A 22,802-nucleotide genomic window follows, 5' to 3' on the forward strand; every position below is an offset into this window, starting at 1 on the left:
CATGCTATGTTGAAATTACCTCAGCTTATAAGAAAATGAGAACCCCTTACAAATAACTGAATAAAATCCCAATTTGCCTGCCATATAAATTTGTATAAAATCCTAGATGAATCCTTGTGTTTGTTCCTTTGGTTTCTGGGAATGTTTGACCCCTTATGGTTATGTAAGGTGGCAACTTGAGTTGGTTAGAACACCATCAGCGGACCACTTGCAAGGAGACCTGTGAGACCTGTTAAACAACAAACAAACCAAAACTTGCTAGGAATTGGTGGCAATAGAAATGGGACTTGGATTGATATTCATACTGATGGGGGGCACAGGTGGCCCAGTCATCTGAGGCGCCACAATTTGCTGTCCAGAGTTGCGTCCTTTGGGTAGGCAAGAAACCTACGATTGTGGTTTTGAATCATAGTCCCCCGCGCCCCCCCCCCCCCGATGATGTTTCTAGGTCTGTCACTTCCTTTGGGTAGGCCGGAAACCTAAGATTGTAATTTCGAATCACAGTTCCCCCTGATTATGTTTTTAGGTCTGTCACTTCCTTTGGGTAGGTCAGAAACCTATGATTGTGGTTTCGAATCACAGTTCCCCCCGATTATGTTTCTAGGTCTGTCAGCAGAATGCCTGTGCTCATGGGTTTCAACAAAGTGGTGAATCACTGAGACGTGCATCACTTCAGACTTTCCTCCCACATTAAGCTGACGTGGCATGATATAACTGGAATACTGTTGCAGCGTTATACCCAACTCTCTCACTCACTTACTTATGCTTCTCATATGCCACCTCCAGATTAAGTTATCCTGACTAAATATATAACACCATTCCTTTACTCACACATTGTTACCCTCATCCACACTGTCTTCTGCAACAGCCCCAAGAGATCTCGACGGTCAAGGTCACCAAAGTCAAGGTCACCCAGGAAGTCTCCATCAAGAAGTCCAAGTCGTCATCGGCACAAACACAAGAAGAACAAATACAGAGACTGATGTCCGTGCCTCAGTATTTCTTGTATATATTGTAAAGACATTGTACAGTGAAGCTACGCCAACAACTACAGTGATCTCTCCCACCTTCTGCAGGTTTTAAGTCAGTGTTCCAAAGTGAATATACCTGCCAATCCAAACAAGATATATTTTTGTCAAAAATTTGTTTGTCTGTGTTGTCGATTGGTACAAATTTCTCATGACTTGCTGCATTTTCAGATGAACTTTGAACACTACTTATTCCCTTCACATACCAGTCAAGGAATAGCTGTGCTGTAAAGATTAGACCTACTGCTAGACAAACTTAATAAAAGTCAATAGGAACACCACGTTTTGGGACATAAGCATTCTTCCAGCAACAAATGAGTCCATTTTCACTGACCTTGAGACTGTGGCCAAGTTTGGCACTGTGGACTTGGAGTTTGTGGAGCTTTACATCTGTCAATGCCTGGCCCAATAGCATACCTTCAACCCCTGCTTTTATCCACTGCAGGGATTATCCAGATCCACAGGTTCAATTTCGGAGGGTGGTTTTTCTTGAGGTTGTTCAACAGTCACCTTCACACGTTATTTGATTAGTACAATGACACATAAAGGGATAATGATTCTATAATTTATATTTTCTTAGGGAATGGAAATTTCATAGTAATTGCAGTGGGGTTGTACAATTTCTTTCAAAATGTTGAAAAAAGAATCTATGGAACGAACTTAACCGTTAAGAATATTGTCCTGGTTTGGCATTCTTGCAGGTCAAATTCCGACCGATGTACACGGTTCTTTATTCTACATTCAGATTTTCTCTGTTTTTCCTCCACACCAATGGCAGCATGTAATGCATTCAGCAATGAGTTCACTGTAGTGATGTTGGGTCAGGTGGGATGAGGCATTATTCTTATCCATTCATATTTACCATTCATTCATCACGTTTCATCACATTTAAAATGCAAGAACCAAATGTACATCTATATTGAATGTTCCTATGTAAGTCCTTTAAAGATTTGTCCTTTTTTTCTTCTGATGGCACCCCTTCAATCTCTCTTTCTTGTATGAATCAATTGAAAGTACAAAATATTTGAACAGATACATTCTGAAGATTTAACTGTTTTCATTTAGCCTTAACAAGCTTCAATTCAATTCAATATATTCATGGGCATGCCATATCGTTCCTTCGGGTTGAGGGGCAGTCAGGTATCCAAGGGGTTAAAGCGTTCGTTCGTCACCCCAAAGACCCTGGTTCGTTTCCCAACATGGGTACATTGTGTGAAGTCCATTTCTGGTATTCCCTGCCTGGAATATTGCTAAAATGTTAAACCATACTCACTCACTCCTTCGGGGTGATCTTCAACATATCATGACTGAATGACCCTCTAAAAAATGTCAAGATTTGTATTTTTAACTTATCAGTCATTTGTGACTGCAGCATGCATGTTATGTCAAGTATTTATTAAATGATACTTATTTCCCAAACTTAGTTTATGTTAATTATTAAGTAAGAATCCTTATCTTCTGCAGAGAAATGTGCGGCGTTAAACAACAAAGGACAAAAAGGCAGAGAAATGTAACGTTTTATCATAATGCCTCAGTCAAGAGTCAAGGTCCTGTTATTATCAATTAACGTATGGATTAAAATGTAGAAAAAATACTTTGATTGTATGATCAGGCAACATTTCTGTTCAATATCATTTTGGAAATTAAGCAGTTTTTAACAACCTTACCAAATAATGATATTACAGAAGTACATAAAATTTTCAATTAGTCATGAATTCTCTTGATAAAATTATTATGTGATCTTCTTTTAGAAGATTTTGTGAGGATTTGTACCAATGTTTGAAATGTTTGCATCAGCTATCAACTCCACAGCATTTTGGGTGACAAGTGAGAAGACTATCATAATTTATTGATTGCTAGTATCATGCATTGTGTGTCAATTCGTTTTTTAATGATGTTATTAATGCAAAAGTCAGGTGAAACATATGCACTGTTAACTGATCATCGTTTCCAAAGGAAAGATATTGTTGAAGGAACTGCTGTGTGTTTGCAGGGTCATCCGGTTAATCAAAGAGGAAGATGAATTTATGATTATTGCTGCACCATATTTGAATGTGATGTACATTTATTCTCTCATCAATCAAGTCACATGTTGTTACCATTGCTGCCAATCATGAAATAAAAATGAACAAGTTATGTTTTTTCTCCTGTTTTAATTTCAATTCACTGTGATCGGTATAAACTGTGTTCTCAGATTCCCTACTTCCATAATATTGTAACCTTAGATGTCAGGTACTTAACCCTTCTCCCTTGGTCACTTGTTCCTGATCAACCACTCCTTAGTTCTGGGGATGATGTAGCTCTCTCTCAAAATCACAAGTCAGCTGGTTTGCTCCAGTCCATTTATTGGTGAAGGTAGTTATTGTAAATATACACACAAGGTCCTCATTGTTTTCTTGTTGCATGTATTACTTAAATACAACACATACCTAAGGTTGTATTGAAGAGCCTGATAGCCATTCTGATCAACGTTTAACTCGACTACTTTTCTGACCCGGAATTCCAATCTACAGAGAGAACCTCCCTGTTCAGCCGTGAGTTTCCGAATCCCCGCGGCACTCACCGACAACTTACTAAATACTATTGATGATCATTTCATTAGTTCCTCCCACTGAAATAATATTTGACATGTGAAGTGAGTCCCAACGCTCACCTCCATATGAACCCCAATTTCGGTTCCAATCAGTTTTTCTATCAAGCTCTTCTTAACCAAACCAAACTCATTAGTTATTATCTGTATTTTAACCCAAAGTCTGATAGAATTTAATAAACTACGTTTTAAGCTAATATTAAAAATCCTTTTTCCAAAATACCCTTGTTAGAATATTACTCTTGTCCTCTTCACCACCTCTGTGACCCCTGAAGATTCCAGGGTAGAATAGGTCTTCAACAACCCATGCTTGTCAGGTTTGCCTGGCCAAGACTTAGTTATTTAGATGCAAACACAGAAGCAGCTCACCTTTTCCTGAATGCCCCCAAACTTGCCCTCCAGTAACATGTATCCTAAACTATACGGACTTCACCAAATCAGGTCAAGACTGACCTCACCAGTATCTGGCTTTGACTGCCCCAGTGGTCTAGTTTTATTGCCAGGAGAGCGGTAGGTCGGGGGGTTCGATCCCTGGCCGCATCATAACAAAAGACGTTAAAAGATGGTACTTGTTGTTCCCTGCCTGGCGCTCACCATTAGGGACTAAAACAAGGACTGGGCAGTTGGGAGTCAGAATAGTGTCTGAATGGAGTATTCATTTTAAACTAATGATATCGGACTCATGGCATGATATCTCAGTGGGCTAGGGCTATAAAACTGACATTAATCCGGACTAGTACAAGCAGCCACCTACACAGGTGCAAGCATGTCGCTGTATAAGAGCTGTAATTTTGGAAGTGACGTTAGACCCCATTTCACCTCACCTCACTTCTGGCATTGGTAAACACTAGCTCAGTTCAGCATAGCTTGTAACAGAACGACTGCCTCCAAGCTACCTAAAAAAGAAGTATGCACTTCCGGTCCAGTGACCTCAACCTTCTATATTGGCTATGACAATGTCTGCACCAGACTTCATTATTTACAGACCAATCTAGTGATTAACATTATGAGCTTCAATACAAGATATTGGGACACAATGATGTGCAATCAACAAAGTCCCCGAACCTGATCATGCCATCCAAATGGCAACCTCCACCAAGAAGCATAGGTTGCTGATGACCTATAGTTCTCCATACAGGTAATATGACAGTTAAAAAGTCCTTCAATGTTAAAGGACCTAGTTACAATTGCAATCATATATACTCAAGATATCGTGCACACAAGGTTTTTTCATTAGTACTTCATGCAGTGACCTTGACCTTCACATGTGAAAACATGTCTAATTGCGCAAATCAGGTGTTACAATTAAAATCATCATGCCATATTTACTTTCTTTCAGAACAAATTACGTACTGATCATTTCATGCGTGAAAAGGGGGCACGGATGGCCCAGTCGTCTAAGGCGCCGCGATTCGCTGTGCAGAGTTGCGTCCCTTGGACACGCCAGAAATCTATGATTGTGGGTTCGATTCCGGTTCGCCACGATTATGTTTCTAGGTTTGTCAGCACCATACCTGTGCTCGTGGGTTTCACTGAAGTGGTAAACGTCTGAGACCTGCATCACTTCGGGCTTTCCTCCCACATTAAGCTGACTCGCCGCGATAAAACTGGAATACTGTTAAAAGCGGTGTTAAACCCAACTCACTCACTTATGAGTGAAAAGTTTAAAGAGTCCTTGACATTCACAACAAACATGAAGTATGACGGTGTTCATGTAGTTGTTCAGAGTTAACCTGAAACCCTTTTGAAAATGCTTTAAATTCTTATGAATAAAACCAAACATTCCTGAAATTTGAGCCATGTTTCATAATGTGACCTCTAGAGACCTTGACCTTGACACAGGATGTACCCACAAGTTGATGCCATTGAGACCACGATCTAAAGATCACGTATACTCATTTTTGTTAAATTCCAGCCGTACAAGTAAATACTTTTGTGTACACAATATATTTTAACAGTGACATTGATCTTGAGTGTCATCCTGTCATGTCAGAAAATCTCCACAGTGGTATTATGTAAGAACATGTTATAAAGTGCGGTTGAGAAAACTAATGCCTGAATTAGAAGATCCGGGTTCGATTCCCACATGGGTACACTGTGTGAAGCTCCTAATTCCTTTGAATACCATACATTCCTGTTTGGGCTACAACCACAGTCTACAATCTTTAGATTTTTCAAGGGGCGGTCGGGTAGCCTAGTGGGTAAAGCGTTCGCTCGTCACGCCGAAGACCCGGGTTCGATTCCCGACATGGGTACAATGTGTGAAGCCCATTTCTGGTGTCCCCCGCCGTGATATTGCTGGAATATTGCTAAAAACGGCGTAAAACCATACTCACTCACTCACTCATTAGATTTTTCAACAGACGCCCTCTTCACTGCCGATATATCTGATAGTTGTGAGGAAAACCCCATACTCCGCAACCCTGCACCTCCTCTTCTTTCCTGTGTGTCCAGTTGTAAACAGTCCACATTTGTTATCACGTCTAAAACACATTCGGTTTGCTATTTCTCACCGTAGCGTCTTGAGATTGTCTTAAAGACAAGTGCAGGCAAGCTGAGAGCAGTATTTACAGATTTGGAAGTATAAGAAACAATCATTCTCGGAAGTAGTGGGAGATGAACTCTCCCTCTAAAACACCACCCATCATGTGCTCTGGGTGCGGCATTGGTCAAGTGATTGGGGATCCCCACCCTAGATGCCAGTCATGCAAAAACAGTATATGTACACCAAGCAAGATGTTGCTTCTGCAAAAATCTGAACGAAGATCAGTTTGAAAAAGTTTCTGAGGCTTGGGGCATAAAACTGAAGTCATCTAGGAAGACTAAATCGTTAGCAAAAATGTTTACAGTACTAAAAATAGGATGAAGTCCGATAAAGAGTCTCTTCTTATGTTCATTAAAGATCAATCCATTGAGAGGCACTTGGAGTAACACGATGGTGACACATGGGAACACCGTCTCCCCTTTTGAGGGGCAATCTCACCATCCGCCCCACCCACCCCAGGGTAAGGAGCAGGCGTACTTCACTGGATATGGATCCGCTGATGTGTGTCTGAGCCTGTTGGGTTGTGACTTTGCTTTTAACGTCTCTCCCGCTGATGATGACTCTATTCCGGAGGAAACGTTCCAAGTATATAATCCAAAAGTTATGCCATCTTGGTCCAACCTACAGGCTCCTTTGTTGGAACAGTCGGGATACGAAGAGTCAGTGTCTAAGAAGGGGGTATTCAGTACTCTACCCTTCAGGTCATATACAGACAACATCATTAGGAAGATAGACAAGTCACTGATTGATTAGCATGAAGGTCTACCCTTGGACTCCAAAGTAGACATGAGCCTGGAGCAGCTGAATTTCGTCCACAGTTCCTTAGTTTTTATCCTATGTATGCCGGGGGGATCTCCAGTATGGAAGTATGGATGTCGGCCCAGTGTCTTCTCACGCAGCACTGACTCTCGTACAGCAGAAATGCCAGAATGCGGTGCTGTTGAAGAGAAGTATGTTGACGCAGCTTATCGCAGCTCCACTGGTCTTCTACAGCAGAATTAGCTCCATCAAGGAAGAGATCAACCAGGCGACTAATAAAATGTTCCAGCAATCAACTGTCAACATGGCGTCCAGGATACAGAAATATCCAGCCAATGTTCAAGTTCACCGAGACGCACAGACATGTGCCATCAGGGCAGGAGTATTTTCATGCCCCAGCTTGGAAACACAGACCAACACATTCCAAGGCCGTTTTCACCAAGAGGTCCAGCCCTTTCCAAGACATGGCAAGAGGCAGAGGTAGAGATGATTAACCATGATGTGTTCTCTATAGGTACTCACCCAGTACTAAATAGACTCATGAATAGACACAATCCCAAAATCAAATGCTACACTACTAATAGCTTCAACAAAAACAGCTTTTCTCCTAGCTATAGATACTGCAGTGAGGGTGTCAGAGCTACCTGCCATTGTTATTTCCACAATTAGACATACACCAGACTAGAATTGAATATCTTTCTGGTCCCTTCCTGGCATTTATTGCCCTAAATAAGTTATCAGCAAATGGTCCCTCAGGCACAGACAATACACGACCCCTGCCTTATATGGAAGTGTGGGTCATGCTGACAGGCTTTGATGTCCCATCAGAGCTCTGAGATTCTATATCACACCAACTCAAAGACTACAGTAAAACAGAAAACGGCTATTCATCTCATGTAAGCCTCCACCTAAAAAGATGTTTTTGTTTGTTTGTTGTTTAACGCGGCACTCAGCAATATTCCAGCTATATGACGTCGGTCTGTAATTAATCGAGTCTGCACCAGTCAAGCCAGTGTTTGACATCATGAGCATCGATCTACGCAATTGGGATACGATGACATGCTGTAACCAAGTCAGCGAGTCTGACCACCCGATCCCGTTATGCTACTATTCCACACAGAGCACGAATCCCACGAACCGCCACGATTTGTAAAATTTAGTATTCGTGAGGATTCGTGGAATTTAGCAAATATTCTGGTTCAAGTCGTGACGCTCTTCGATCTTGTTACGATACAGGTACGATAGAGTTACGAATATTCGTTGGATTCGGCTGGATTTGCATGAATATTGTCAAGAATTCACTACGATTTACAAGAAGCTATTACGAATACTGCACGAAAGTTAGGAATCAGATACGAATCAGTTAAGAATACGCCGAATGCATGTACGAATCAGGTACCCATAAAAATGAATTCGCGACTATTCTTGACAATTTTTGGGGTTTTCCCTCAAGATAGCTTCAACATGTATTCGTGGGATTCGTGACAGATTCGTAGCCGAAGCCACAAATTCACGAATCCCCGAATGAGTTAAGAATACCTACGAATGCCTACGAATCGATTACGATTCAGTTACGATGCCTAAGAATGCATTACGAATTTGTTACGAATTAACTACGACATTTTTGAATTTTTGAACTTTGAACAGCTCAAAACTTTTGCCACGAATTCCCGATAGCTCAAGAATTGTAAGAATTAACTACGAATATATGCGAATCAGTTAAGAATTTCATGAACTGATTACGATTCAACTACGAATCCTTTTATTTATTAATTCGTGGGATTCGTGGTCTGTGTGGAATAGTAGTATTACGACAAGTAAAGTCGCCTTTCACGGCAAGCATGGGTTGCTGAAGACCTATTCCAAGGCAACTGTGGCGGGTTGCCTCAAAGCATCAGCTAGCACAACTCTCTACACTAACTTGGGGAAGTTGCAGAGCTCATGAGATACGAGCTCTAGCTACATATCTTGCCACGTGGAACACAGCATCTAAGTAGTGGCGAGATGCCAATGGAAATCCCACTATACGTTCTCTGATTTCTATTTGCGAGACCTACAAAGCGATCTTGAGGAGCTATACTCTCTGGGGCCCTTGCTGGCAGCCCAGGATTCCAGGAAACACCAAAATCACAAGACGAGTTATCCCTTGAATCATTGTCAACTGGTGGTGGGCAGGTCGCTGGCAAACACCTGGACTCATAGATCTAGGTGATATAGGTTTCTACATGTTCGTGGGATGTAACATTGTACAAGCCAACGGGAAATAACGTCATAGGAGACATCAGTACCGTAATTATGCCAAATACGTAAATATCTGACATCACTAATGCAAGCTATCTGGAAATACCAGATGCCATTTCCCATCAGTCCCTCTGGTGTATACTGTCTAGGATGTGAAGAGGTAGGGTATTCAAAGGAATTATCAATTGATAGTGATGATTGTGTTTTTTTTCCTCAGAATACTACCTCCCTAATTTATCTGTATGTAGATGGTAAGGATTACTGGTGGAACATAAATGATGTTTTCCCGGCCCGTGCATTCATAACTATTGTTTGATTTCTGGTGTCCCCTGCCCTGATGTTGCTGAAATATTGCTAAAAGCATCATAAAACCCCACTCACTCACCCATTCACTCACAGCCGAAATGTAAATTTAAAATTTGCACTTTTAGAAACACAATAGCTGAGATCATATACCGAAATTCAGCAACATAATCTGACAACCAGTAGCTACTGAGGAAATAGTGGAGATGATGTAAATGAAATATACTTTAACTGTTTGACATACATGGTTAAAACGTGAGTTATGTTACCTTTATACCATATACTCACCACATAACAAATTCGACCGGGTAGAATAGGTCTTCAGCAACCCATGCTTGCTGTAAAAGGCTACTATGCTTGTTGTAACAGGTGACTAACGGAATCGGGTGGTCAGGCTCGCTGACTTGGTTGATGCAAGTGTATTAAATAGTGACACAAAAGCACTGAAGCCCCCTGTTATGCAAATTCAGTTTTGATGTGCTAAACTTACTTATTTCAAATCCATACTTGGGTAAAAAGATATGTCATCAATATTTTCTTAATTGACACTTTTTCTTAATCTTATTGTCTTTGCAGGGCATAAAAAATTAATTTTCACTGAACTTTACTGTTGTGGTGGCTTTTTTAAGTGTTCAAAGTGACAAGGCTTCTTAGCTGTAGCGACAGTCATAGAGAACATGTTATGTTATTAGTATAGTGATAGGTTTAGTAGATTAGCGGAAGAGGTTTTCAAGTTCAGTGCTTACTGATTGATAACACCAGCATCTCTGCTGGATTGCATCCCACAAGACAACATGCCATTATACAACTGAAATATTGTTCAAAGCAGCGTTTAACAATTTCTCTCACACTTACTGATGGAAGGCTTGACACCTACTTACAAGCTCCAACAATCACACAGGAAAGCCATCTCTATCCTCCAGGGAGCTTTGGTGGTGGGGTAGCATTCACTTGTCACACCAAATGCCTGGGTTCCATGCCCCACATGGGTACAATGTGTGAAGCCCATTTCTGGTGCCCCCAGGGTATATTGCAAAGATATTGCTAAAAGCAGCATAAAACCATACTCACTCACTCACTCACTCACTCCAATCAATTGGCCCAATGTGCAAGTTTCTTTTCAATTACTTACATCTTGAGATTGAATATATAATACACACAACATGATGTCAAATGATCATTTATTCTCATTAATTACAGACATTGTGAATTGAGCTAACCCAAACGAGTATTCATTTCATGTAGTACAGACAACTGAATTTACACAATTCCAAAGACTTAATTCCCCTAACTTAACCAGAGCTGATATGATAAACATACATGCCCTGTTCTGTGGGCAGGTTAATGAAAACATACAAAAGATAGTTTACAGTGATGTAATATATATTACTGCTTACATTTCATTCAGCTGGTAAATATTGATGTACAGTATGCAAGACAGCTGAAACTCGCAACAACAGGTCAAGATAAAACCAGGGAGGATTTAAGTCACCAGTTACAGTACAGTCAATATAAAAATCAAGAAAAACATCAACTGAGCAATTTTGAGCTTTGTCTCTAATCACTGAATCAAATGTGCCTCAGCTACAGGGAACGTCTGGTGTCTGGAGCCAAACTAATCTTTTATGTCCTATCTTGACCTGTTGAGCATTGTTACCATTATAACTAATCAGTGTGGCTTTCACAGGATAACCCTTCAAAACTGTGGCCGCTTATACGGTCATTACGTACATAAGACACTGATACAAGGACGGTATACTACTGTTTTACTTCTACACAAGAGGCACATTAGCAGTAATCATATCACACATCCAATACTTCAAAATATATCACGAAAATTTGGCAGTGATGGTAGGGTAAACGAAAAGTACAGGAGTATTATCAAGTTATTGCACTGAAAGGTACTATCTATCAACATGGCTTGCAGCACTTCCAACAATTTTCTTCATAATTTTATAAATTGTATGTAGTTTCGTATAAAAGCAAATTGAATGTAGTGCAAGCCAGTTTGAAGCTACTGATGACCAGAGAGTACACTATTCTTTCACTCATTTCAAAACATCAAATGTACAAAACAGAGAAGTCTGAAGGTTAATAGCACCAAAATGAAATCAGACTGGTGACCCTTTATTGCAAATTAAGGTCTCTTTTCTCTATCTAAACACATACCTAGCCAAGAAAAAACTGTTTGTATGCGAAGCTGATGCTTTCAATACGTAGGGGGCAGTTTAAGGTCCATCGTCTGACAGTATGTACAAGTTTTACAAGCACATGACGCCTGGAGCAATATCCCTGACGAGATCACAAATTACTTACAGAAACTAAAAGAACATTTTCTTGTATTTATTTAAACCTATAAAGAAAAGGTTCAAGAGATTCATCTTTCATACAAACTTGGCACCTGCTTATTTTATTCCGTAAATTGCCTGCTTTGAGAGTGTCTGAGCGTGGCCTGCTAAACTGGTTATCTCTTTCTAAAGTAGCTAGCCAGAAACTTAAAGACGTTGCATAGTAATTACATGTGCCTCTTCCATGGCACTCAATGAAAGGAGCGGCACGGAAGTCCTCGAGGCAGGAGCCTGGGGAATCCAGGGACTGTCCGGAGCCAGAAGAACCAGCACCGGTGTTCTGAAACAGATAGGGAGGGAATGTGTCACTGTCTTAGCCAGATCATTGTCAGGATTTAGTGGATAAAGTGTCTACAAGACAAAGAGATGTCGCTGGTTTGATCCCATGCTGCATTATACCAAAACACTGTACTTGTCACCCTGCCTCTGCATTAAGGGGATAAAATACAGATTGGTCACCACACACTCAGAAAACTGTGTCTGAGTAGGGTACCCATGTTAAACTGCAGCATGGTATCTCAGTGTGCAAGCTCTATTGAACCAGCATTAGTCCATACCAGTACAAGCATGATAACCCAATCTTTTAGTTGTCTCTTACGACATCAAGAGATGATGAAGACCAATTCTAACCCGGATCTTCACAGGTGTCAATGAGCACGACTGTGCTCGTGGCCAACTGTCCCCGTGCTTCTAAGATAAGGCAACTTACAAGAATGAAACTATAGCCGATCCAGAGAGACCTCCAGCCACCGGGACATTCAGGCAGCACCATGGTCTGGCTGTGGACGGCCATGATCTGAAACAGGCAATACTCATAGTCTCACATACAGCAGGAACATGTACAATTCCCTGTCTGTTAACAGGCAATACTCACATACTCACATTCTCACATACAGCAGGAACATGTACAATTCCCTGTCTGTTAACAGGCAATACTCACATACTCACATTCTCACATACACAGCAGGAACATGTACAATTCTCTATCTGTTAACAGGCAATACTCACATACTCACATACACAGCAGGAACTAGACTAAAATCTAGTCTCTGAAATGAACATATTGTACATAAAAAAACAGTTGTTCAGTTATCTTAATAAAAATATAATAAAAAGGAGCCCAGTGACTCTCTTCATTCTGATACTGCAGTGATCTAGACTTGCCAAACATTATAGACTTGCATGGGCTGTATTTGATATATATTTGTATCAGGGTCTGTAAGACAGACTAAGCAGGAACACACATACATTTCCATGTCTCTTATTTCCCTATCTGTTAACAGGCAATACTCACAGTCTCACATACACAGAGCAGGAACACGTATATTCCCTATCTATTATTTCCCTATCTCTGATCAGGCAATACTCACAGTCTCACATCCCAGCAGGAACATGTACAATTTCCTATCTCATATTTTCCTATCTCTGATCAGACAATACTCACAGTCTCACATACACAGCAGGAACACGTACAATTTCCTATCTCATATTTTCCTATCTCTGATCAGACAATACTCACAGTCTCACATACACAGCAGGAACACGTACAATTCCCTATCTCTTATTTCCCTATCGCTTAACAGGCAATACTCACAGTCTCACATTCACAGCAGGAACATGTACTATCTATGGATGCAGGATATTAATTTGGGTTGAAACAATACATTATGAGGAAATGAGGAAATGTAAAACTGCATTACTTTGTTCATGATACAATACATATAGCTGCCTGAAACAAAAGCTCATTTGTTATTTTAAAATGTTAAATGGTCAAGTAACCACAATTTAAGAATAACTGACCTCACATGATAGAGAGCCAAAATATAGAGCAGTATCAACTTAAAGAGTGTCACATCATTAAATATGAAGGATATTGTGTATCGCATTATGGAGAGCAGTATCAACTTAAAAAGCGTCACATCATTAAATACGAAGTGTATTGTGTATCGCATTATGGAGAGCAGTATCAATTTGAAGAGTGTCACATCATTAAATACGAAGGATATTGTGTATCACATTAAGGAGAGCAGTATCAATTTGAAGAGTGTCACATCATTAAATACGAAGGGTATTGTGTATCGCATTATGGAGAGCAGTATCAATTTGAAGAGTGTCACATCATTAAATACGAAGGGTATTGTACATCCCATTATGGAGAGCAGTAGTGTCTCATCATCAAATATGAAGGGTATTGTGTATTGCATTATGGAGAGCAGTATCACCTTAAAGAGTGTCACATCATTAAATACAAAGGGTATTGTGTATCACATTAAAGACATTGATATTATTGAGCTCTGGGGGTATGGAGAGCAATGTCATCCAAGCTGCTGAAATTCACTGAACACAGTTCCATCCCTTAGCTGTAGACCTAATAATTGTTGTTTGAAATCCAATAATTTCCAACTACATGTGTCATAGATTTCAACTGTAAAACATCTTAATATGAATTGTCAACACCAGAGAATAATCAGATTGGATTATCTGCCAAAAATTGGGCATAAAATTGGGCACTATAGTGATGAATATTGTATGAAAGTATCACCGAAAATCAGTAATGACACTAAGTGTTCACGAAAAGGATAAGCATGTCCTACTCTACCCATAATACCATCACTCACAGTCTGCATAAATTAAATGAGACCTGATTCCATTCAGACTTTCCTCCCACAGTAAGATGACACCCTGTGAAAATATGATGGTAACTACAACACTGTAGCAAACAGCATAAAACCCCACTCAAACACTCACTCACACCCACCCACCCACCCACTCACTCACTCACTCACTCACACACCCACCCACCCACCCTCCCTCCCTCCCTCACACCCACTTACTCACTCACACACCCACCCTCCCTCACTCACTCACTCACTCACACACCCACCCTCCCTCCCTTACTCACTCACACAAACCCACCCACCCACCCACTCACTCACTCACTCACTCTCACACACCCACCCGCCCTCCCTCCCTCCCTCACTCACACCCACCCCACCACCCATTCACTCACTCACTCACTCACTCACTACTCCTTATTACTAACACCCTGACTTACAGGTGATGGTGCTTCACAGACTGTGCAGCGACTGATGTAGGGTCTGATCTGTTCTCCGCTGACTGGGTTCATCATGGGCGTCATTGGCTCTGGTGTGGCCAGCCAGTAGCTGTAGTCGCTGCGGGATGCCACGTTGCAGACGTTGTTGATGTTGCAGAACATGAAGGGCATGGTGCTGAACCTGGGCAGGCAGCTACCAGCAGTACCTGATAAGAAACCATTCACACTGTAATCCCACAAAACAGCAACTTCAACTCTCATAACAGACCGTTCCACAGAGTGATTTAAGCGCTAACACAATCATAACTCACATACTTTAACATAGGCTTATGACAGTTGTCATGCTAAGATTGCTGTGTGGAACCGGGTGCTGATAGCATCAGACACAACAAACTCAAGTTCAATCCACACCAGTTACTGTTGTCTTCAAGGTTATGATGAAACAGAACTATTTAATAATGATTCAGTTTCAAATTCAAAGGTTTGGGTAATTCATTTGATCCAAATTTTACTGTATCTTAAATCACAAGTGACAATGTATCATATTTTAGATACTATGGAAGGCCAAATGAAGTTGGGATATCAAAATGTTTTTGCCTTGACAAAAGAAATACTGCTTGACATTCTCCAACCTATAACAAAATTAGTTAAGGGTTCATCTCAGCACTTTGTATTTTGTCTTTAAATAGCTGTCTAATTCTGTGAGGATCTATTTCTTTAGATCTCAATGAATGATCGAAACAACTTAGAAATGTTAGTGAGTTCTGATATATACTACTCAACAGAAGCTAAAGAACACACATTGTTTTCATTTGACTACAGACCCGTGAAGATCCGGGTTAGAATAGGTCTTCACCAACCCATGCTTGCCGTAAAAGGCGACTATGCATGTCATAAGAGGCGACTAACGGGATCGGATGGTCAGGCTTGCTGACTTGGTTGATGCATGTCATCGTATCCCAATTGCATGGATCGATGCTCATGATGTTAATCACTGGATTGTCTGGTCCAGACTTGATTACTTACAGACCACCGTCATACAGCTTGAATATTGCTGAGTGCGGTGTAAAACAACAAATACACACACACACACACACACATTTGACTACAGTCCAACTGTCATGATTAACTACAGGCTTGCAATGTATAATAACTTGTTTTGAGTAGTACATACGAGAGCGCTTAAAGATTATTGAAAAACATCCCTATGTTGTGCATGTAAAGCATAAATTGTGAAACATATCTGTCCAGGGCCCACCTGCACAATGCGTTCTTAGCGCTAAGACTATCGTAAGCCTATGTTAAAGTATTGGAGTTACAATCATCTTAGAGCTAAGATCGTGTTGTGCAACTGGGTCCAGAAGTGCAGCAAAAAACTGGTTAACGTATTTGTCTAGTCATGAATTCTAGAACTCTTACCAAGGTCCTGTCCATGTGCACGCCCATTGCCAACAACATACAGCAATGAGTATCCAATCCAGAGATTGGCTGTTCCTACTGGACAGTTGGGAACGTTGGTGGTCTGGCTGTGCCTGGAGAAGAAACATTATTGTAAGATAAAGGCTCTTAAGGACACACTTTCAGTTATATTTGATTCAGCAAGAATGTTTTTACATAATGGCGAAATCTCTATCTAGAATCAACAACCCCGGATTCAAGTGCTTGCTCCGACTTAAACCATGTTCTGGTTGATTGATAATTTCCTTATAATCCTTATAATGACCTGTATTTGAGTCAGTTTTATTTGTACAAAATGCACTTTCAGAATGACCAATGAACTCCTGGTTCAGAATCTACAGCAACAACAGTGTGACGTCATCAAAATGGTTTAGTCATAAACATCATAAAGATCTGAGAACATGAAAAGCGTTATACTTTGATTAGACAAAATAAAATGTTTAATGAAAAGTACAGGTCTCCAAATAGACTTACCGTATTCGAGGTAATAAGCACCCCGCTCTAATAAGCGCCCACAGCGATATTTGCTAATATATTGGCTAGTGAACAATCCCAATTAGCACCCCTTCCGATTGATCAATGTACACAAGACTTATTTATTCGCGTATAATACGCACTTGTGTGTTAAATGCACCATTAATTATGGGCAATTAAATTCTGGAAAAACATATCTGTCGTATATAAACATTTCAGGCTGTCCACAGCATAAACCACAAAATTTATCTTTCAACTCTGTTTTTTTCCACCAAAATAATATTCTAATAAGAGCCCCCTATTTCTAATTTTGAGAGAGCTCTGGGCGCTTATTACGTCAAACAATCATGAGTTTGTGTGTCTGAATTTTGCAAACACATTTTGCAAACTAGTTTGTGAAGTTTGATTAGTGCTTTCAAACTCAATTTTGATGTGTGAATGATTGTCAGACATATGTTGGTGGTTTACAATCAATCAGATGCTGTGGCAATATTCACATGACGTGACGCCATCTTCAATCTATGGCACTGCTTGTGGCAGACCAATCAGAATGCAAGATTCTAAAATGTCATGGCAGAATTGTATTTGGTTCAACAAGAATAGAATAATCCATTCAAAAACATCAATGTCTTGTTCTGAGAACATGAAGAGTGTTCTACTCTGCATGGAAACAATCAAATGTGCAATGAAAAGTACAGGTTGAAAAACAAAAAGTTCAAATACAGATCTTTACCAATCTGTAGCTGCAAGTGTGTCCATTCCTACCTTGTGAAGTAAATGCCAGGGCCAAATCCATCTCCTCCGGGACCTCCAATCTCACCAGGGAATCCTGGCAGACCAGGGAGACCAGGCATGCCATCAATACCCGGAATACCAGGCTGGCCTGAGGGGCCTTGGTCACCAGGGATTCCAGGGGTTCCGGGGAACCCTTCCGTACCACGAAGGCCGTTCAGACCTGGCAGGCCATCATCACCTGGAGAGACATGTGCAGTGAGTTTTGGAAAAAGATTGAGGGTAATTTAGAACTGAAATATTTCACAGAATACATTAACAATCTGCATACAATCAAACACTGTTGTGTCAAACTTTGACGTGTCAAACTTATGGTTGTCTCGAAGTAAAAGCCTGGTCACTGTATTCCTTCTTTATTCATCATTATTTCATCTCTGATATGTCAAATTCGATGTGTCGAAGTTGCGTTTGTCTCAAAGTTATTTTTCAGTCCCAAATATGTACTTCCAGCGCCAATTTACTCTGATAAGATGATTTTGGCACATTTTCGATCATCTCATCATAATTAACAAAGTTTTAAAAAACAGAAATCTCCTCTGCATTGTTAAGGGCTATTGTCTTGTTAGTCACACTCCGTAACACCAAACTTCAAAGAAATGTTTAATTGATGTGTTTATCAGGGATAAATAGATAATTTAATCAACACCATGAGCAGAAGTGAAAGGAGTCGTGTGTTTGTCACATGTTTATCTTTTGATTACAAATTGTGGAATGTGTCATGGATTAGGATTTTAGCTGATTGTCTTTTTGTTTCACTAGTGTTATAAAATGGTGAACAAATAACGAAATAAATCAATACAGTTTGGAACATCACAGACCAATCGTGTGAAGGGCCTAGTTTTAGTGGGACAATAACTGGATAGGATGGTCCTACATCTAAAAAACGTAAATTAACAGTAAAATCAATGGAGACTTATATTCATCAGACATTATTGACTGAGTTTACTGAGATATCATTCCCATCTCGTTTAATCTTGTGTTAAGTTTTATATTCGTGATGCAGAATTTGAATATGTGAGCTGTTATGTTTTTTATGTTCCTACATCTAAAAAACGTAAATTAACAGTAAAATCAATGGAGACTTATATTCATCAGACATTATTGACTGACTATACTGAGATATTCCCATTTCGTTTAATCTTGTGTTAAGTTTTATATTCGTGAAGCTGAATTTGAATATGTGAGCTGTTATGTTTTTTAACTTGTATGTAAACCATATTTTTAATAATACATACATGTATACATATCTTGTATTTTTATTGATTCAATTACTATTGACAATAATGATGAATTATAAAAGTAATGTTGGACTTTTATTTCATTTTTGGATTGTTTGTCACATGTGTTTCCATTTTTTCACTCGTCATGTTAATCTGTAGATGTATGCCAAGTTATGTTTTTGTTGTGTTGAACCTAGGTTTACTCCAAGTATTACGTAGGTCCCTTTAACTTCGACACAACGGTGTTTGACTGTATTTAAGATGCACCAAATCCGCAACCTAAAGTGTTCTCAAAGAGCTACATTATTATATCAATCATAGCTTGTATACTTATCACTATGCCCATTGTTATTAGATATAGAATCATGATATGTTGAAACTGTAATACGCAAAAAAAAAAAAGTTTTTCTCTGGATTCTCGATTCCCACAAATATTTAAACACTGAACCATGCACCTAATATACCGTTTTCACCGTAATAAATGCCTTGGCGCTTATTAAAACCATATACAATAAGTTAAACCTGTTTTCAGAGATTGAACGGTTGTTAACAAACTTAGTTCAAATGTTGATGAACCTAAACAATGTTTTATAATAGTTACACTGAAGTGGTTATGGTATACATGATGATGTGGCGGCAGCTTACCTCGACCTCCCCTTAGTCCTTCTAAACCTGGTCGACCGGATTCACCTGGTTCTCCCTTTTCACCTCGTGGGCTACGCACATCGGTTATTTCAATGGGACCAGGGTCACCGGGGTAGCCCTTCAAACCTGCAAAACACAAGTGCTTCATATAATATCAGTAACTATACCAGTTCATTAGGAATATTATTCATAATATTAGATGCTGTCCTGGACTTATAGAGAAGCTAATCAAAGGGTCTTTTGAAATATTTCAACACGAGTCTAAAAAAGTTTAATACTCTGAGGCTTGATTGTAACATCATGTTAACTGATGACATCACAAAGCTTTGCAAAGCACTGCCATTCAAGTGACATCTCCAAGAAATATCATTTGTTCTCATTCAAGCGTTATCTCCTGTGGAAGTCAGCTTGGGATGTTAGATCAGTGTCTTCAACTCATTTGAGAGTTACAATGAATGAGTGATAAGTTCACAACATCTTATTGAAAATATTAATCAAGCGGGGTCACGGGTGGCCCAGTCGTCTGAGTGCAGAGTTGTGTCCCTTGGGCACGCCAGAAACCAATGATTGTGGGTTCGAATCCCGGTTCGCCCCGATTATGTTTCTAGGTTTGTCAGCACCATACCCATGCTCGTGGGTTTCACCGAAGTGGAAAATGTCTGAGACCTGCATCACTTCTAGCTTTCCTCCCACATTAAGCTGACACGCCGTGATAACTGGAATACTGTTAAAAGCGGCGTTAAAAAACCAACTCACTCACTATTAATCAAGCACATGTCCAACCTTAAGTTAAAAAAGGTGCACTTACCATTACTACCAGGAAATCCTGGTCGACCCCTCTCACCAGGGATGCCAGGATCACCTCTCTCTCCCTGGCGTCCAGGCAAACCATTCTGACCATCGTCACCACGGCGACCTTCTCCACCAGATAGACCAGGTAGGCCAGAATCTCCCTGTAAGGGAAATACCAAATTAGTACACAAGTTGGAATAATGGCTGATGTCTGTCCTCATAGTGCTGTGTAAGTTCATATGATGCAAGACTGTCTAATACTAACATCTCCTCCAATCCTGCCTGGTTCTCCATCGCGACCATCAGTTCCTGGTAGACCAGGGAAACCAGCTTCTCCCTTCATTCCTGACAGACCCGGTAATCCTGGCTGTCCTGGTACTCCACGATCTCCTGGTAAGCCTGCAGAATCAACAGTAAACATATATGGCTTAGGTACACAGCTACACATTGCTTGTTGTAAGAGGTGACTCTCTTGGAGCCAGTGGTCAACTTCTGTGATGTTGCTGAAGGCATATTATTGTGCCCTAGCTTATGGCATGCTATTATCCCCTCGCTGATGGTATACCATTGTGCCCTAGCTGATGACATGTAATTGTGCCCTTGCTGATGGCATGTTATTATCCCCTTGCTGATGGTATACCATTGTGCAATAGCTGATGGCATGTAATTGTGCCCTAGCTGATGGTATACCATTGTGCAATAGCTGATGGCATGTAATTGTGCCCTAGCTGATGGTATACCATTGTGCAATAGCTGATGGCATGTAATTGTGCCCTTGCTGATGGTATACCATTGTGCAATAGCTGATGGCATGTTATTATCCCCTCGCTGATGGTATACCATTGTGCAATAGCTGGTGGCATGTAATTGTGCCCTAGCTGATGGCATGTTATTATCCCCTTGCTGATGGCATGTTATTATCCCCTTGCTGATGGTATACCATTGTGCAATAGCTGATGGCATGTAATTGTGCCCTAGCTGATGGTATACCATTGTGCAATAGCTGATGGCATGTAATTGTGCCCTAGCTGATGGCATGTTATTATCCCCTTGCTGATGGTATACCATTGTGCAATAGCTGATGGCATGTAATTGTGCCCTAGCTGATGGTATACCATTGTGCAATAGCTGATGGCATGTAATTGTGCCCTTGCTGATGGTATACCATTGTGCAATAGCTGATGGCATGTTATTATCCCCTCGCTGATGGTATACCATTGTGCAATAGCTGATGGCATGTAATTGTGCCCTTGCTGATGGCATGTTATTATCCCCTTGCTGATGGCATGTTATTATCCCCTTGCTGATAGTATACCATTGTGCAATAGCTGGTGGCATGTAATTGTGCCCTAGCTGATGGCATGTAATTGTGCCCTTGCTGATGGCATGTTATTGTGCCCTGGCCGATGGCATGTAATTGTGGCCTCATTGTGGGCAAAAGAGAGTATATCAAGTTTGTTTTTTATGCAATTGAAATTTTTTAAAGACATTTTTGCTAAATATCATCAGTTCTATTTAACCATTAGTAATCTGTGGCTGGGTTATTTTGTTTTTAAAAAAAATGGTTCAATGGGGTAAGAAATGAATTTGCAACCACATGACCACTACCATGTTTAAATTGTTGTAAAGTTGTGCAGAAAAAAATACCTGATTTTCAAAGATAAGATGTCTAATATATCCATCAGCAGTTTTTAATCAAAATTATTTTATCAAAAGTTTTAAATCAAATTATATTTGTTAAAATAAAACTATGTAGAAGTATTCTTTAAGTGCTGACTAAGTGCCAGTACAGTTCATTTTTTGGATATATTATAGCCAACATATAATATTTTCATTTGCATATCAAACATATGATACAATCAACTGAGAGGTGTAGCTGGTTTTGCATTTTGCTCCTCATTATATTCCAAGCCGACAAATGAATGATCTGATCATTTTGGATCATGTAAGCGTGGGATCTTACCTGGCAGACCATCAAGGCCTGGCTCTCCACTCATGCCCTTAAATCCAGGTAGAGAATATGCGGACTCTCCCTTCTGGCCTGGTAATCCAGGTCGACCCGGCAGACCCTCATCTCCTGGCAAACCTGGAAGGCCAGGCAGTGCAGGGCTGCCTGGTATGCCGTCCACGCCGGGGGGTCCAGGGCGACCTGATAATCAACACAGATGCAGTATTATGTATACAATCATAGGTGAAGGGGCAGAATACAACTCATATACCACCCACACTGGGGTCCAGGGCGACCTGACAAACAACACAGATGCAGTATTATGTATACAATCAAAGGTGAAGGGGCAGAATACAACTCATATACCACCCACACTGGGTCCAGGGCGACCTGACAAACAACACAGATGCAGTATTATGTATACAATCATAGGTGAAGGGGCAGAATACAATTCATATACCACCCACACTGGGGTCCAGGGCAACCTGACAAACAACACAGATTCAGTATTATGTATACAATCATAGGTGAAGGGGCAGAATATAACTCATATACCACCCACACTGGGGTCCAGGGCGACCTGACAAACAACACAGATGCAGTA

The 22,802-nt window shown here is 40.4% G+C and overlaps 2 protein-coding genes across 2 annotated transcripts in view; one reads left to right on the plus strand and one right to left on the minus strand.

Annotated features, from left to right (window-relative positions):
- Window positions 1-3,155, plus strand: part of LOC139448162 (U2 snRNP-associated SURP motif-containing protein-like) — a 38,361-nt gene extending 35,206 nt beyond the window's left edge. Inside the window, exon 24 of the mRNA XM_071229681.1 lies at window positions 869-3,155. Within this exon, the coding sequence (XP_071085782.1) occupies window positions 869-983 (115 nt within the window). The 3' untranslated portion in view covers window positions 984-3,155. The remainder of the gene's footprint in view (window positions 1-868) is intronic.
- A 7,480-nt stretch (window positions 3,156-10,635) lies between these two features.
- Window positions 10,636-22,802, minus strand: part of LOC139448772 (collagen alpha-2(IV) chain-like) — a 41,498-nt gene continuing 29,331 nt past the window's right edge. The window contains exons 27-35 of the mRNA XM_071230308.1: window positions 22,214-22,399; window positions 20,516-20,649; window positions 20,267-20,411; window positions 19,459-19,584; window positions 17,567-17,774; window positions 16,289-16,401; window positions 14,870-15,075; window positions 12,524-12,610; window positions 10,636-12,094 (exon numbers count right to left, since the gene is read on the minus strand). Of these exons, the coding sequence (XP_071086409.1) occupies window positions 11,810-12,094; window positions 12,524-12,610; window positions 14,870-15,075; window positions 16,289-16,401; window positions 17,567-17,774; window positions 19,459-19,584; window positions 20,267-20,411; window positions 20,516-20,649; window positions 22,214-22,399 (1,490 nt within the window). The 3' untranslated portion in view covers window positions 10,636-11,809. The remainder of the gene's footprint in view (window positions 12,095-12,523; window positions 12,611-14,869; window positions 15,076-16,288; window positions 16,402-17,566; window positions 17,775-19,458; window positions 19,585-20,266; window positions 20,412-20,515; window positions 20,650-22,213; window positions 22,400-22,802) is intronic.

This window comes from Haliotis cracherodii, unplaced genomic scaffold (genome assembly GCF_022045235.1).
Source record: "Haliotis cracherodii isolate W230 unplaced genomic scaffold, xgHalCrac1.p SCAF_7, whole genome shotgun sequence".
NCBI lineage: Eukaryota > Metazoa > Mollusca > Gastropoda > Lepetellida > Haliotidae > Haliotis > Haliotis cracherodii.